We start from the raw sequence: 16,648 nt of genomic DNA, 5'->3' as shown, positions 1-16,648 counted from the left end.
TATTTATTTTATTTGGGTGTATGGAAATATGCCTGCTTTCTGTATGTACAAGATGCTGGTAGGGGGCCAGAAGTGAGAGTTTCAGGCATTTGTTAGCTGTTAGACTTTTGTCCAAGGAACTGAACCTGAGGACTCTGCAAGAGCAGTAAGAGCTTTCACCTGCTGAGTCATCTCTCCAGGCTCCTGCTTAATTTTATTCCACAATTATAGTCTACTGTCGCATCATTGAAGTAAAACTCCATATACACTCAAAATTATTAACCAAACGTTTCATGGTAGAAGAGTAGGAAGATGAGGGGAGAAGAAAATAGTAATTGAATATGCTTAATCTAGGAAGTAGCACTGTTAGGAGGTGTGGCCTTGTTGGAGTATGTGTGGCCTTGTTAGAGGAAGTGTGTCATTGTGGGGGTGGGCTTGGAGACTATCTTAGTTAGGGTTTCCATTGCTGTGCAGAGACACCACGACCAAAAGCAACTCTTAAAAAGGACAACATTTAATCGGGGCTGGCTAGCAGGTTCAGAGGTTCAGTTCATTATCATCAAGGTGGGAGCATGGCAGCATCCAGGCAGACATGGGGCTGGAGGAGCTGAAAGTTCTACATCTTGATCCAAGGTAGACAGAAGACTCTCTTCCAGAGGGCTGGCAGGAAGGTCTCCAAGCCCACCCCTACAGTGACACACTTTTTCCAACAAGGCCACACCTACTCCAACAAGGCAACACCTCCTAATAGTGCCACTTCCTGGGCCAAGTGTATTCAAATCACTACATTAAGCTTGAGAACATAATCTGGAGGAAACAAAGGGCAGGTAGAAGATACCTGATAGTCACCTGAAATAGTTAAACATTTTTTTTTTTTTTTTTGGTTTTTCGAGACAGGGTTTCTTTGTGTAGCCCTGGCTGTCCTGGCACTCACTTAAACATTTTTTTTTTAAAATTAAGTTATTACTTTTTTGTATGTACACACACACACATGCCATAGTGTGAATGTGGAGGTCAGAGGACAACTTGAGGGAGTTGGTTCTCTCCATCTTCCTTGTGGGTCCTGGAGAGTGAACTCAGGTCACCAGACTTGGTGGCAAGTGCCTTTAATGGCTGAGCCATCTAACTGTACATAAATATTTTTTAAATTGGTGAGCTAGGGGAGATTCTTGTGTTGTCTGTCACTAAGTAGCTGTGTAAGTGTCAGAAACCACTTTACTGCATTTTCTCATTGACAGAATGAAGCATTCAGACGGGGTGGTTTCCCAAGTACCTTCCAGCTCTAACCCTTCCAGGGGAGCTGGAAAATGAAAAGAATGCACATATACACAAAAGAAATGAGTCTGTGACTGACAAGATTTCCTTCAGAAAGCATCAGGAAGACCCAAAATGTCTAGAGCTGACACCGAACACCCTCTCATTATCAGGTATTGGCTGAGCATCTGCTAAAATCCATCAAGGAGACACAGTAGTCAGTGACTAGTTGCTTCTTCCCATAGGGAGCAGACAGGGTCATTAGGGTTTGATTCAATTACTCCAGAGAAACTCACTAAGCAGGACTTAGGAGTTTTACCTTCATTACTGAGCTGTTTATGAAGAAGAGTGGCTTTGGGTTTGCCAGCAACAGGAAGGCCAGTGTATCAGTCAGAGTTCTATATGGAACAGACTGATACTCAATATGTACTAAAAGGTGATTTATTAGATCGGCTTATAGGATGTGGTCTGGGTAATTCAACAGTGATCATCTCACACCAGAGAGGCTGAGAATCTGCTAGTGGCTCAGTCTGGATGTCTCTGTAGTTCCAATCTGGCACTTAAGATCAAGAGTATTTTTGGATAGCTGCTGGTCTTCAGAACATGTAGGAAGCCCCAAAGAAACTTACTCTGTTGTTGGATAAGAAATGCAGTAAGACAGATGCACTCGCCGGGAAAAAAAAAAAAAAAAGGCAAGCAGGCAGAAAGCAATGTTTCCACTTTCAATCTCCGTTCACCTGGGCTGCCATCAGAAGGTGCCACTCACATTGAGGGTGGGCTCTTACTGCTTCAAATGATCTGATGGAGGACATTTCTCAAAGGAGTTCCTGATGGCGACCATTTAAGTTGATTATAGATCTAGTCAAACGGACAGACAGATCAGCTGTCACAGCTGGCCTGCTGAGAGCACTGTATCAAAGATTGTATCAGATAGATAATTGCCCCGAGCTTCAGCTGCAACAAGCATGAACTAACGCCCACATTCTCATGCAGCTCTACACTGCTGACTTGGCTGCCCAGTTCTTCCCCCAAGCTTCAGCTCAGCACGTCTGTGTCCCTGCAAGCTTCCCAGTTTTTAGCATTCAAGACATTGCCTGAAAATGAGTTAGTGAAGAGAGGGCAGGCTGAACACAGGCTTCAGAAGCAAAATACATGGGCCAAGGGTTGACTGTGATGACAACCAATGCTTAATTAACATGGTAAGTATTGTGCCTCAGACATTACTCCAGTAACTAACACTCCACAGCTCTGGAAAGGCTTTGGCAGAGATGCGATAACATCTTTCTATTACAGATGAGGAACCTGGGCATAGGAAGCATGCTTAATTATTGGCAGAACCATAACTGAAACCCAGGAGTTGGCCACCAAGTCCATTCTTGTAGCCACGATGATTTCATACCTTAGCTAACACCCCCCCACACACAAACATAAAGATAAATATTTTTAAAAACATAATGTGTAAGTCAGGGATCAGGAGAAACTATATTTGAGTTTATTGCTTTAAAAAAGGGACAGGACTTTATTGATGGTGTCAGAAAATGGGAAAAGGAATAACTCTGGTTACTGCCGGGAACAGGTGAGCAGTCTCAAAAGAGAGGAATACTGAGGAACCAAAAGGTCAGCATTATGTGTATGAACTCTTCAGGACAGTGGTATTAATAGGATGGTAGGGAAAGGAGAAAAATCATGCAAGGATGTGTAAGTTGTGTTCATGATTTTGATCCAAAAATTATATGTTTGCATTCCAAACGATGAAAGAATATGACTAAAGGAAGGGTCTTAGGCATCCACCCAGATGTGGGAAGCAGCTCAGTATTACAGAAAGAATATTGTTCTGGTAACTGGAGGTGTAATAAGAATTCCAGGCCCTTGAAGAAGTTAATTTTTGGATGTGTCTCCTCACATAAAATGGATAGGTTTGGACTAGTTGAGAAATAAGGTTGCCTTCAGCCCTGTCATTCTATACAAGTCTCACAATTCAAAGCCAAAATATCAGTCACAGACCACTTGACTTCTTGGCAACCTTTTCTCAGATTTAGAACTAAACATTCCTTTTGCACTGTCATGGAGCCACTATTTAATCCACATAATGGTCATAGGGCGGAAGCTGGGTTGTCCCAAAGAGGGCTTGGAAGTTTTTAAGAGAGCAAGTAGTGATAATTCGATGCAAGGTAAATGTAATCAGTATTTGGGGGTGGGGTGGGGCAGAAAGGTATGCAGTGAGATGACGGATGACGGGAAGTTTAGCTCACCAGGAACATGAACTTGAAGGCAGCCAGTATCAGTCAAAAGAAGCTTAGGGAAGGGAAGGGGTTATTAGCAAGACTTGTCTTCAGTAGTAGCTTCACAGCTTTAGTCATTTTTTTTTTTTTTTTTTTTTTTGGACAGGTCGATTGTCAGGCGCACTCGATTCCTCTGCCGGCAGGGGCCTCAGGAAAGCTGGCTTCCCTTCACTATCTCCAGGTCGGGCTGTATCCTTCTTTGCCTCGGCTTAGTGGAAGGGCCAAATTAAATGGGAAGGTTATGAGCATCTTCCTCCAGCTCTTCCCTGCGATCTTGCCAGGAAAACAGGCAGCAGCAGGCAGAAGGAATCAAACTTCCCGCGGGCAGTGTTGAGGCGGGTCCTAAAGAGGAAAGGACCGGAAGTCATGGTTGCCATAGCCACCGATGTGTCCTCCCTCTTCCTCGTCTTATCCTCCTCCTGATCCTCCCGCTGTTTTCAAGCGGCCTGGAAAAAAAATCCAGAACGAGGAAGTGCTGACGCACCGGGCCCCACAGATACTCCCCGAGGCTAGCCGCCCGGACGGCCCACAGATCTAGGGCGAGGACCAGACCGGAAATGGTGGTTTCTATGGTAACCCCTGAGCGGGTTGCCTGGGAGATGACCCCTTTTGGTCTCTTTGAATCTTAGCTGTAGGATTACCTCGAAGGAGGATTGAACATCCTGGACTGTCTCCTGCCATGATTCCCGGAAAATATCGCTCCGTTTCTGGCCGAGCTGCAAATAACGTGAGTAGGGCCTTCCTGATTTTTCTTCCTTTCCAGTAGTAATCTTGTCCTCTCTGACTGACGTCTTTGTCCTAGGTGATGGGCTGCATTACTGGGAACGGGGCGACTCAAGCTATTGTCTCATTGAGGCTAGGGTTTCCTCGGCTAGTCCAAAGCACTCTGAGAGTTTTTGAATATTGTATGATGGGTGTTTAAAATCTTGCCCAGGGCCCGAGCTCCCCAGAAGGTGGAGCTGGTTTGCTAGGCAAACACTGGGATTCCTTTAGTTATCCCCCACCCACTTCTTTCTTTTTTTCTATTGAGAAAGGAACCTGTTCTTAGACACTCCCACCTCCTTTATTCAAGCACTGACATCCTGACTGGCAACAGAAATGTCGGGGCTCCAAAGCCTGAGGTACAAGGTGGGTGAAATCCGTGCCTCCGACATTTTGAAAAATAAATCAATGAAAGCATTTGACTTGATTTGACTTGATTCCTAGACTTCAGAAAATGCTCATTTACCAGAAAAAGCAAAGAAAGATGGAATATTTGACTGTGTTCCATTTCTTATAATGTCTTTATACTATGGTGTGTGTGCATTAAGAATACATTTTATAATTTAACTTTTACATTTCAGGTGAACTGTGGACTTCATCTGGTTATTCAAACGTCGTCACTTTCTGACAAAAACAAAGTAAGATTTAAACAGATTTGTATTTAAGTTGAAAAATAAATGGTCAGAAAGTGTACACAAATAGTTGCATGTTTTATATATAGATTCTGACCTGGGGGCTGAGGGTCTCTATTTTGGTCTTCAATGTAAAGCTGACTTTATTTTCTGTCTACTTTCATAAAGCCAAATCATCCCTCTTGTATCAATTTAGGTCATTCCATTGCAAGAGCCCCTCCCCTTACATTTAAACATTTCTGGTGAAGGTATTTCTTAAAGTGGTTGTATGGCATAATTTAATTGAGAAATGCTTTTCTTCCTTAGACATAGGTAAAATGATGGTATCATTCTAATGGTGGCATCTCTGGAAGGATAAAATGGGACATTTTAGGAGGATTTCACTTTGTGATTCATTTTAAATCAGAAGAAAAACTAGCTTAGCAGAGGAAATGTTACAGTGTTTTAATAACGTATTGAGTGTTAGATTCTTATTTTGTGTGTGTCTGTGTGTCTGTGCATCCATCTCTGTGTCTCTATGGAGGCCAGAGGAAGGTGTCAGATGCCCTGGAGGTGGTGTTATAGGCAGTTGTGACACCTGTCATGGGTACTAGGAACCCAACTCAGGTCCCACGGAAGAGCAGCAGTGGTCCTAACCACTGAACCCTCTTTCTACACCCAGACCATTTACTTGTAATATCTTGGTAATTTCCAAAGTCTCTGGCTTTTCATTTGGTTTTTGAGATACATTTTTTTTTCTTTCTTTCCTGCCTCACTCACCTCAGCACTCACGCATGCCCACTCCCCTGTGCTATCCGTACACAATACACTTCACCCTTTAAATAATGTGTATGTTCTCAACCATCACAGTTCAGTTGTTCCCTAAAACACTGTGAAGTGGACATCACTGGAAGGTCTCTGTAGTATAAAGGCCAGAGTTTACAGATAGCAGCAGGAAGAGACTAAACGGAGGCCATAGGAGATTTGAATGGGAGGGGCCACTGATTAATAGACTGCAGCTGACTAGTTACATTTGAATGTGAAAATAGCCAACACTTCCTTGTGTGACTCCCCTGACCTCATCGTTTGATCATCTCTAATAACAGCTGAATTAATGAAAAAATGTATTTATTAGAATCAGGCATAATGGACTGTATGTAAAACTTTCCTACCGGCCTTGGCCAGGTGGGTCTTTTTCTACTGTTATGTGCTTGTAGGAGTGCTGTGTTTTCAACATCCTTTTTATACCATCCTCTCTTGTAAAGAGTTAAAATTCTTAAATATGCAATTTTATTGCGTTACAATTTGACATGTGAAGGATTTTTAAAAAGTCAAGAGCTCCCTTAGCTTTTATTGTTTGCATTTCTTTTTTTATTGAGCAAATAATTCTTTCAGTCATTGCATCTGTGGCAATTATATTTGTGGAAAGTTTGGAAGTATTTTAATCTGATCTTGTGTAACTGCCTTTAATTGTAAGTTTGGAAAAATTATACCTCCCATGCAAATTTCAATATAACCCGTTTTAAAGTTTACACCTCAGGGGCATTAAGTCCATTCACAGTGTTGCGAGAGCATCTCCTCTGTTTAGATGTAGGACATTTCATCAGTCCACGTACACTCTCATCTTCATTAAGCAGTTGCTCCCAGTTCCTCACTTATCTTAAACCCTTGGAAACTGCAAATATGCTTTCTGTCTATGCATTTTTCAACCATGGGTAGTTCATATGAATGGAATCATATAATGTGTGGCCCTTCTAGGGCCATCCTCTTTTAAAAAGCACATTTTATCTGTTATTTTATAATAAACTTTATCTCTGACTGTCAATTTCTTCCTATCAATATATATTCTTAAATACTGTTTTTCAGGTTGAATTCAGGCTTAACAGAGAAACACCACCATTTCCTGGTAGACTGTTACAGCATGACCTGGAGAGGAACTACTCAAGCAGGCAAGGTACTGTCACTAACAGAGAGCGGAGTCATGCCCTTTGAACAGTATCATTTAATATTGTTGAATGACTAGAATCCAGGAAACCTGAATTACAAAATGAAATAGTTCAATTGGTTACAAACTTGGTTTGATATTGTTTAAATCGGAATTGGCAATATAGATCTATGCACATAGACAGACCGACAGATAGACAGACAGACAGACAGACACACCATAGTGGATTGCTTCCAATGCATAAACAAACAAAACAACTCCCCCTATTTTAGTTTGAAAGTAGGTGGAGAGGAATGTTCTGATCATATATTAGAGATAAAAACAATGGCTAATTAGTAAGCTAGAGGCTATAGGAAGACACATATTTTGAAAATAAGAAATCAGTGGAAAGTTGGGAGTAGAAAGAAACTGTCATCTTCCCACACTGTGCCATGGTCACAGAGACACAGGCATTGCATCATCAGAAGCCTTAATCTTGATGCGACTCACCTGGGAGTTTGTTTAAAGCTCCAGTTCTTAGTGCGTCGTCCTTCTCTTCCCCATTGTGATTTTGTAGACTTGGATGGTACTTGTGGCTGTGCGCTCACAGTGCCACAGTTGATTCCGACAGGTGCGGTGGGGATGTAGAGTGTGGACTGCCCTTGGGCAGATGCTAGGTAATATGATTTGGTTGTACTTCTGAAAGATGTTTTTAAAATCAGAGTGAAGCCTCCTTCAGAACATTTGACTCCTATTGAACTCATTACTTGTGTATGCCAGCGCAGATGAGTTCCAGGTCCTTGGCTATAACATCGCCTCCTCCTCCTCCTCCTCCTCCTGGGAGCACCTGCTTCCCTCCTCCCCCACCCCCCATGTGCTTTCTGGCCCTCTAGATTTGCTTGCTGTGTCTAGATGTCTCTACAAGAAGACTGGTCAACAGAGGCCCTTCAATTGTCCATTTCACTACTGTTTGAGCCAAGGCAGTATTGAATAGTCTGACTATTGATTAGTATGTAGGTTTGGTTTGGTTTGGTTTGGTTTTGGAGTTTCTGGGCCTTCCTCTTGGACCCATATAATCGTCCCCGTCTTTTCTCTTCTCTACATCCTCCACCCAAGACTGTCAATTCCTGGAATGACATCTGCATAATTCTAGTTCTGTGGTGCAGGAAATATCTGTCTCCCTCGTTCTTTTGGTTCTGAGTGCATTTCTAGAGTGTGCGCTGCGCCGTCCCCATTGTTCTCATCAGGGAGCTGGGACTCCAGCTTTAAGCTTCCCAGCTAGAGGTTAGTCTGTCTGCATTGTGAATTACGTTTACACTTCTACATAACAGAATCTTAATTTTCCCCTCAGCTATGAAGGAAACTTACTTTCTCACAGTGTTTCTAGGGTTAGAGTAAGGGATTGGTGTTAATTTATATTTGTATGATAAGCTAAACAGCATTAGTAGATATTTGCTGATAAGGAAAAGTGTGGATGTATTGATTTAGTGAACCCTCAATGCCGAGTTTTATATATAAAAGCCATGTATATATAAAATACAACATACAAAATAAATTTCAGCAGAAAAAAATTGAATTGGCTTTTATTTAAAAGATTCCATTCAAATTTACTCTGTGTGACAAGACACTCCTTTGATACGTCTCAAATGTGGCTTTGATCATCCCCAACACTCCCATGTTCTAGGCAGTTTATGCAAAGAAATCCAGACACATTGAAGCTATTATCTTGACTTCTGTACTCAATTTTCTACAACCCAGAGCATGCACACTCAGGAAAAATTTTAGGTCTACAAAGTTTTAAAAATTTTAAATCTTGTCAGGCAAAGTTTGGCCTCTGTGTGATCAACTATGCCCGCATAACTAGTCCTCCTGAGCCCATTTCAGACCACACATGCAATCTACCAACACAACATGACCAGTGGCACTCTCGGTCAAAATAAAGGAACTTGATGTTTCAAAACTTGTTGGTCTAAGCCCCGATGGGTGTGCTTCCCTTCAGGCCTGCTGGGGTCTCCGAGCATCAGTGTGTCCACAGGCTACTCCAGGGATGCTCCCGAAGTCTCAGCAAGTCCTTTACATAATCTTGTAAAATCTGTGCATGGTGGGAGGAGCCACAGTGTGCTGTGCTATCTCTGCAGCCACCGGTCTGTCTACCACCCTCTCACACAACCATCCACAGTCTCTCTAGTCTACAACACACTGAGTGCTTACTGGCTGTAGAGCATTTTGCCGCTGGGCACTTTGAGGCACTACTTATACTAAAATGCAGGAATTTCTGATTTTCTTTTCTTACTAGAAATAAAACACAAAATAGATTTTGAATTAAGCTCCCACAAACTGGAAAAGCAGTTCATCTACTGGTTGCCTCCTGCATCTAAATTCTGCTGGGATATAAAATAAGACCTAGCTCTCAGAAGCTTACAGTCTGAGGATGTTAGGGAAGACTGGCACCAACACTTCTGTGACAGTCCCGCCCTCCGGGCAGCCTCCTTGTGAGTGCCCACACTCGCATAGACACATGGCCATGGCTATTCAAAGATTCCCATGTCCCCACCACACGTTTTTATGGGTAGATTTTAAGGTCTTTTTTACCTAATCATTTTTGTCCTTTGCTATTTATGGTCTAATGTATATTGTATCAATGGTAAACTTATCAGCTGAAAATAATAAATTTGTATGTCTGAGAAACTGAAGCGTGTAAGGTAGAATTCTTTTATTCACAAAGTGCAAATGAATCTATTTGCTGTCTGCCTCTGCGTTCCACGTCATGGACGGTGTTGATCTGCTGGGAAACCTTCGTGAAGTTTTAATCGTAATTCAGAGAACCTAATGAAATGTTCATCAGACAGAACGAGAGTCTTTATCCCCCTGAGTTTTGTTTCGTCATCTTCCACTGACCTTGGCAGCTAATCTTTATGCTGGAGCTAATCTGTGGGCTGTTTTCGGCTTTGGACTCCAAATCGTTGTGCTGGTTCCTGTGGCTTGGGGATGGACCCTGCCTGCAAGCGTTCCTATCTGTTGATGTTCATTGGTGAACACAGTGTTGGTTCTAGAAGCTTACCTCTTGGGACAGCTTGAGTAGCTGTTGGCTGTTTCACATTACCTCGGAAAGTGAGATGTGAGCACTGATTGTTTTCTGGACAGAACGGGATACCCTGTCCCTGTGAACCTGAAAAGGCCAGCGGTACTGACACCACTGCTTTACAGTTACGAGCTGTGTGTGACTTGATTTTAGGCTATTACCATTCTCTAGCGACCTCCTGAAGGTGGGTCAGCTTCTAGGCTTGTTTTTCCTCTTGTTGGGCAGTTGAAGCAGCAGAATGCTATGGCCTCCTCAGGTTCTAGCATCTCACCTTTCGCTCCCATCACGGACTTCTTTCTCACTTGCTACTTTCAGTGGACTTGTGGGTGTTCACATTTTTGGAACTTTTCATCATTGCTTTCAGACCATTGTGTACTCTTGTAGTTCTTTAGAATGTGTTTTAGTATCTACCTTTTCTTAAACTCATCTGTGCTGTTCTTTATTAGCCAGTAACTAGACACACTGAAGCACGAGTGTGCTGTTCTTTATTAGCCAGTAACTAGACACAATGAAGCACGAGTGTGCTGTTCTTTATTAGCCAGTAACTAGACACACTGAAGCACGAGTGTGCTGTTCTTTTTAAAAGAGTAGTTATAAGTATTTTTAAAATGTGTGTGTGAATGTTTGCCTGTGTGTGTGTCTGTACCACAATCGTGCAGTGCCTGTAGAGGCCAGAAGAGGGTGTAGGATCCTCCAGAGCTGGAGTTACATGGGCGTAAGCTGCCGTATGTGATTAAACCTGGGTCCTCTGTTAGGAGCAGCCAGTGCTCTTAACCCCTGAGCTGTCCCTGCAGCACTGACTGTCCCTTTACATTCTGTGTTTTGCACATTGTTCCAGCCTGCTCATTTCATAGGAGTTTTTTTTTTTTTTTTTTTTTTTTTGAGATGAAAAACTTCTTACTATCAGAAGCCAACAACAGCCCATAGACTTCATGGGGCATCAACATTCTCTCTGGATCCAAACTACAGTGTCCTAGATTTATTGACACCCACTTTGGAGTCTTTGCAGCATCCTCTAGTAATGGTAGCTGCCTCCATAGAAGGAAGAAAACAATGATGTGAGGTTTACATCTGCTATCCCAAACTGCTTTCTGTGTATATCCCATAGCAAAGTCATGTATTATGTAGCTTTGTGATAAACTCTTTGATATTTTGAAGGAGATGGAAGAGTAATAAGTCCTTCGCCTCGTAATAAGACATCATGCATCTCATCCACAAGTAACGTGACAGACCTCTGTGGGCTGGACATGAGAGCTGCCACAACCTCCTTGTCAGCATTTGGAGACTCTTCCATTCAGACACCTTCAAAGCCCAGAATCCGGCAGGGCTGTCATAGTGCTGGCCCCAATGTATCTGGTAATGAGGGGCTATCATAGAGTGTACCATGTAGTTGGCATGTAGTGTCAGGAGTCAGAATTGTAAAGGGATAAGGACGGCGCTAGAGCACATCTGGATCTTCCTGCTGACCTGTAAGGCAAGGGAAAGTGATTTGGCACCCACAGAGCACAGAACTTAGTGTTGAGAAGACAACAACCCCACAGTAGTGATCAGCTTCCAGTACAGAGGCTGTGGAAATATCTAGAAAAGATATCTGTAGGCTCCAAAGAGCTCTAAATCACAGTGGCTCTAGTTTGACTGCTGCTAAGGTTTACCTTAATCAAGTCATCTGTGTATCCTTCTCACTAGGCGATCACATTAGTCTGGTGAGCTCATCCATGCCGGCGTTTCCTATTCTCCAGCGCTCTTCTGAAGAGAAAACTCTTTACTCAGACAGGCTGACCCTAGAAAGGTGAGGACCGTTTCTTTTCTCCTTTTCACAATGTCCGCCTCTCCTGTGTGCTTCCCTCAGGTGGCATCGCCCCAAGGGTGACTCTCCCCAGACACAGTTCCTGTCACCCTCACACGCCCCTCTCTCCCCAGACACAGTTCCTGTCACCCTCCCACGCCCCTCTCTCCCCAGACACAGTTCCTGTCACCCTCACACGCCCCTCTCTCCCCAGACACAGTTCCTGTCACCCTCCCATGCTCCCTTCTCTGCTTTATTTCCCACCTTAACATCCTTTAACATGTTAAATATTGGCTTATGTTTATTGTCTGTGACTTCCTAGAATATGTCTCATAAAGGATAATTTTTGTTCAAATATGTGTCTCAGGCACCTAGAACAGAGCCTAGAATAAAGTGGGCTCTTGATAAAATGACATATAAAGGGGTGAATATCTAAGGTTTGGTGACCTTCCTTCTAACCAGGAAGAGATCTATAATGGTTCACGGGGTAGAGGATCAGACAGAACATCTCTGCTGTGCACAGCTGACCCCTGACATGTGGGATTGACCCTCCTGCATGTATCAGGGAAAGGCTCTGTTCTGCAGGCGGAGCTCTAGTTGAGAACAGTGTCTCTCACGACAGCTTCAGAAAGTAGGTGCGTTTCCAGATCCCCATTATGTTTTAGTGTTTGAAGGATTATGTAGGGACTTCCCCTTCAGTCTTTAAAAACACAGGCAAGAAGAGTAACCCAGTCTCGTGTTGTTTGACATTAGAAACCATAAGCTGTCACCTGTATAGTCTAGAAAGGTGGGCGAGCAACGAAGAACCACCATGGGAAACCTTGCTTGACAGCCAGGAGGTAACAGTAGTGATTTCTGCATTAGTGAATGGATTTCTGGTCAGGGACTGAGTGTTCAAAAGAAGATTTTAGCCCTAAGAATAAATACTTGGCCCTTACTGATATGAAAGTAGACCTGGAATACAGAAAGGAAGCAGAAGTCAATAAATCATGGTCCTGTACAGGTACCAGTAACGGGCAGGCTCATAACCCAAGGCACTCATAGGTGTGGGAGGGCCATCTTGGAGGCCATTATGCCATTGCTTACTTTATTTCAAGGCATAGCAGTTTGTGAAAGGAGGACAGGAAGTGCTTTTCCAGTGTGTGTGACAACTGACTCCAAGGTTGAGTTTCAACTTTCACTGCAAGAGACAGAAGGCCTAGCAGGGAAGGCACGATTCAAGCTTTGTTAAGAGCAAAGATACACATTTCCACTAGCATGTTTGTAACCGTTTAAGTTACAGTTTACACAACAAATGTTCTCTGTGAGAGGATAAAGCATGAGATGATTTCTGAATATGAGCCACACAAAACTGCTATTATTGCACAATGGTTTTTACTTTTCTCTTAACCAATTTCTCCAAGGCCTTTCTCTCTGCCTACCCCATCTCTCTTTGCAATAGGAGTTCATTCTGTGTCTATTGTTGGCTTAGAACTCAGTATGTAGATTACAGTTGCCTCAAACTCAGATATGCACCTGCCTCTGCTGGGATTAAAAGTATGCACTGCTATACACAGCTTTAAGGGTCTGTTTATAAAACATCATATCCATATGCCCATTAATATTCCCTTATCTGTTCCTGCTAACCATTTTTTTTATTGCAAAAAGAATTCTGATCACTTCCAAATTCTGCCTATGTTCATAACATTCTGATTTATTTACTTCAAAACTCCCACCCATGAGATTTTCAGTGAAGTGATGTTTGATGAGTCATGCTAATATTGTTGATGCATAGACTGAGCTATATTTTTCTTGAGGAGCCTTTGGATCTCTATGCAGAATCCTGTGGGACCATCTTATGGTCTGGATAGAGCCTCCTTGGCCACGTTATAATGGGTAGAGTTCTCCATGGGCCGTGTACTTGTTTGCTTCACAGCAGAAGCAGGCCAGCTGTCTACATAGAAGAGGCTTGCTGTTAAATGCAGTCAGACACAGGCAGAATTATGTCTCCATCCCATGCGTAGAAGAATGACTCTGCAGAGTTAAAGCTAGTGTTGGACAGTCCAACCCAGCATCTAGCTTTCTGCAGAGAGGGTTAATAGGGTTGCCTTGCAATGAAGGTGCTTCATGTGGAATACTCCATGAGTGTCCCCCATTGTACGTGACAGGATCTCTGTTTGCTCGCACAAACGTTCTGTGAGTCAGTGATTCTAAAAGAAACCCATCTGTATGGGTCTTGCTCCCATGACATCAGTGACTGAAAACAAGGCTTTTATTTATTTATTTATTTTTTGGACAGGTTTGACCACCTAACACTTTCCCATAGGAGACAATTACATTAGAAACCTGTTGATGGTAATGCCATGTGAACTCATTAGCACTGGAGACTTGTTTTAAAGTGCTCTGAGAGTTTAGAGTGAACATTAGTAATCTACCTTGTTAGTGCCTGTTGGCCTTTTTTTGTGTACGCAATTCACCATTAAATTTAGGTCCCATCCCTGGGGGGGGGGGCAGGAAGTGGTCCAGATTACCTTTTTATTCTTAATTTATTGATTTTATGTGTACGCATGTGTGCCTAAGTGTACGTCTGTACCACAGTGCGGTCCTGAGCCTGTGAAGGCCAGCAAAGGATGCTGAGATGCCCTGAGTTGCAGTCACAGGCAGCTGCGAGCTGAGTTGTGAGGTATAGGGAACTGAACCTGGGTCCTCTGTAAGAGCAGTAAGTGCTCTTAACTCCTGAGCCATCTCTGCACCCCAGCTCCCTTTCCCTTCTCCAAGCCTGGATGCACTTACTACAGTAGCTGATGGGGGAAGCAGGATGCGGACTCACAATCTTACCCACCTTGCGTTTTTTCCAGACAAAAGTTGACTGTGTGCCCTATCATCGACGGGGAAGAGCACCTTCGTTTGTTGAACTTTCAGCACAATTTTATAACTCGGATCCAAAATATTTCTAATCTACAGAGGCTAATATTCTTGGACTTATATGATAACCAGATTGAAGAAATTAGTGGACTTTCTACTCTGAAATCCCTTCGTGTCCTCCTGTTAGGGAAAAACAGGTATTTGTAAAACAGTTTCTCTGCATATGTGGGTATATACCTGTGTTGTGTGTGTTGGGGGTTATGTGTATGTAGGGTGTGTGTATATGTGCACTGTACATGTATATGCATGTGTTCATGTATATGTGCTTGTGTGTGTGTGAATATATGCATATATGTGCACACGTCTATGCTGGTGTTAACAGTGCATATAGAGGCTGGAGGAACCTTTGGTGTCTTGCTCTGTCACTCTGCAATTTTCTCTTGAAGCAAGTCTCTCACTGATTTATAGCTTGCATTTTGGGTATGGGGGGGGGGCACTAGACTGGCCAGCGTGTGAGCGCCCAGGACATTCCCTTTTCTACTTCTGCTGTGCTGGGATTTTGGTGGACACTGTTTCACCCTGCTTTTGATGTGGGTGTTGGTGATGGAGATCCAGTTCCCTGTGCCTGTGTAGGCAGCACTGCTAGCTGCTAAGCTATGGAGCAGTTCTTGCCTGTAGCCTAATAGAATCCATCTAGTGTTCAGATGGTAAGGCACAGCACAGTGACACCGTAGGCATTAGTAGAGGAAAGCTTGGTGGAAGTCAGTGGTAGCACTGGCCTAGCATGCATGAGAGCCTGGGTTTGAGTTCTAGCACTGACATCTCTTCATGATCTGTTCTGTGGGGCTCAGTCTGGCAGGTCTGCTGGCACTGCTCTAGTGCCATGTCTTAACTAAAAGGGAGTAGGGGTTGCCAGCTTTCACTGATGACTTCCACATATTTTAAGCATGTGTGCTCACTTGAGGCTTGTATGATTCCCTGCCTGAGGGAGGCGGTCATTCCTTTGTGGTTGTCAGATCAACCCTTGACTCTTTGTCAGAGTCTGTCACTCTCTGTGACACTGTATGCTTTTATTTAATGACTTGTTTATGTTTCTGATTATATGGGCATGTGTGTATGTTTTCTTAAGTGTATGTCTCTGTATGCCCTGGTGCCTGGTGCCTGTGGAGGCCAGAAGAAGGCATTAGACCCCCCGGAGCTGGAATCGCAGGCCGTTGAGAGTTGCCTGATGTGGTATTGGGAACCAAACTCAGGTCCCCTGCAAAAGCAGCAAGCGCTCTTAGAGTGGAGCCACCCTTCCAACACTCAGAGCGTTTTAGTGTCCCATCTTGTCTGTGCACTGCCCTGGATCCTCGTCTAGAGCTTTACCAGACAGGAGCTATGCAAGTCCTGACTCATGGCCTTAAGAGTACTCAAGACTTTCCATTCCCTTTTTCCAAATAGCTTTTCAGTACCTCAGAAGAAGGATCAGCAGAGGCTAATAGTTAGTGAGAGCCTTGTCTTTTGCCCTTTGCAAGGTTTGTGACTGACACCCCGATGAGCAGAGCAGTTCATAAGAGAAGATCCTAACACATTTGTTTAAGTTTATGTGACTTGGTGCTCTTCAGATAAGAGGGCCCAAAGAAGCAGGTTAAAGTTCATTGGTTGTCTTAGGTTTGATGGGTAGCAGGCAACTGTCGAAGGATGTGATTGGACAGAGGACTTCGGTCCATGTGGGGACCTGGACAACTCCGCAAGGCTCGTTTGTACATGCTCATCCTGTATCTGTTTGTTCCTGGTGTTCTCTGTTTATAGGCAGGACTCATCTGAACGGAGGGTCACTTCCAGAGGACTTAGTCAGAGAGTCTCTTTATCTATCACCTTAGGGTAAAATAGTAGGAAGAGGTCAGTGTGACCTTCCTGCCCCTACAGTTTGCTGACTTTACTTTAATTTTTAGTCCAAATTATAGAATATTTGAAGTGCTGTGTTCGGAGATGTTGTGTTCTTAGCTCTGTATCCCCAAGGTCATGTCCCAGAATTTTAGGACTGCATTTTTCCTGAAGTTTCTACCAGTGTAGTTTATTAGTTCAAATGTTGTGTTAATAATTCCACTAAAAAAATAACTTACAGAGTTTGAGGGGCTG

At 43.4% G+C, this 16,648-nt stretch overlaps 1 protein-coding gene across 3 annotated transcripts in view; it reads left to right on the top strand.

The window, feature by feature from the left end:
- Positions 1-3,881: 3,881 nt before the first annotated feature.
- Positions 3,882-16,648, top strand: part of Lrrc49 (leucine rich repeat containing 49) — a 93,983-nt gene continuing 81,216 nt past the window's right edge. The window contains exons 1-6 of one of the 3 annotated variants that reach the window (XM_021171703.3): positions 3,882-4,242; positions 4,859-4,915; positions 6,755-6,842; positions 11,053-11,250; positions 11,581-11,683; positions 14,518-14,721. In XM_021171703.3, coding sequence (XP_021027362.1) covers positions 4,195-4,242; positions 4,859-4,915; positions 6,755-6,842; positions 11,053-11,250; positions 11,581-11,683; positions 14,518-14,721 — 698 coding nt within the window. In that variant the 5' untranslated portion in view covers positions 3,882-4,194. Of the gene's footprint in view, positions 4,243-4,858; positions 4,916-6,754; positions 6,843-10,933; positions 10,953-11,052; positions 11,251-11,580; positions 11,684-14,517; positions 14,722-16,648 lie in introns of those variants that run through there. The other 2 variants (XM_021171704.3, XM_085844688.1) reach the window with 2 other exon arrangements.

The sequence above is a fragment of the Mus caroli genome, unplaced genomic scaffold (genome assembly GCF_978045245.1).
Source record: "Mus caroli unplaced genomic scaffold, Mus_caroli_1 scaffold_11, whole genome shotgun sequence".
Classification (NCBI taxonomy): Eukaryota; Metazoa; Chordata; class Mammalia; order Rodentia; family Muridae; genus Mus; species Mus caroli.
This window is presented reverse-complemented; position numbering and strand designations above follow the sequence as displayed.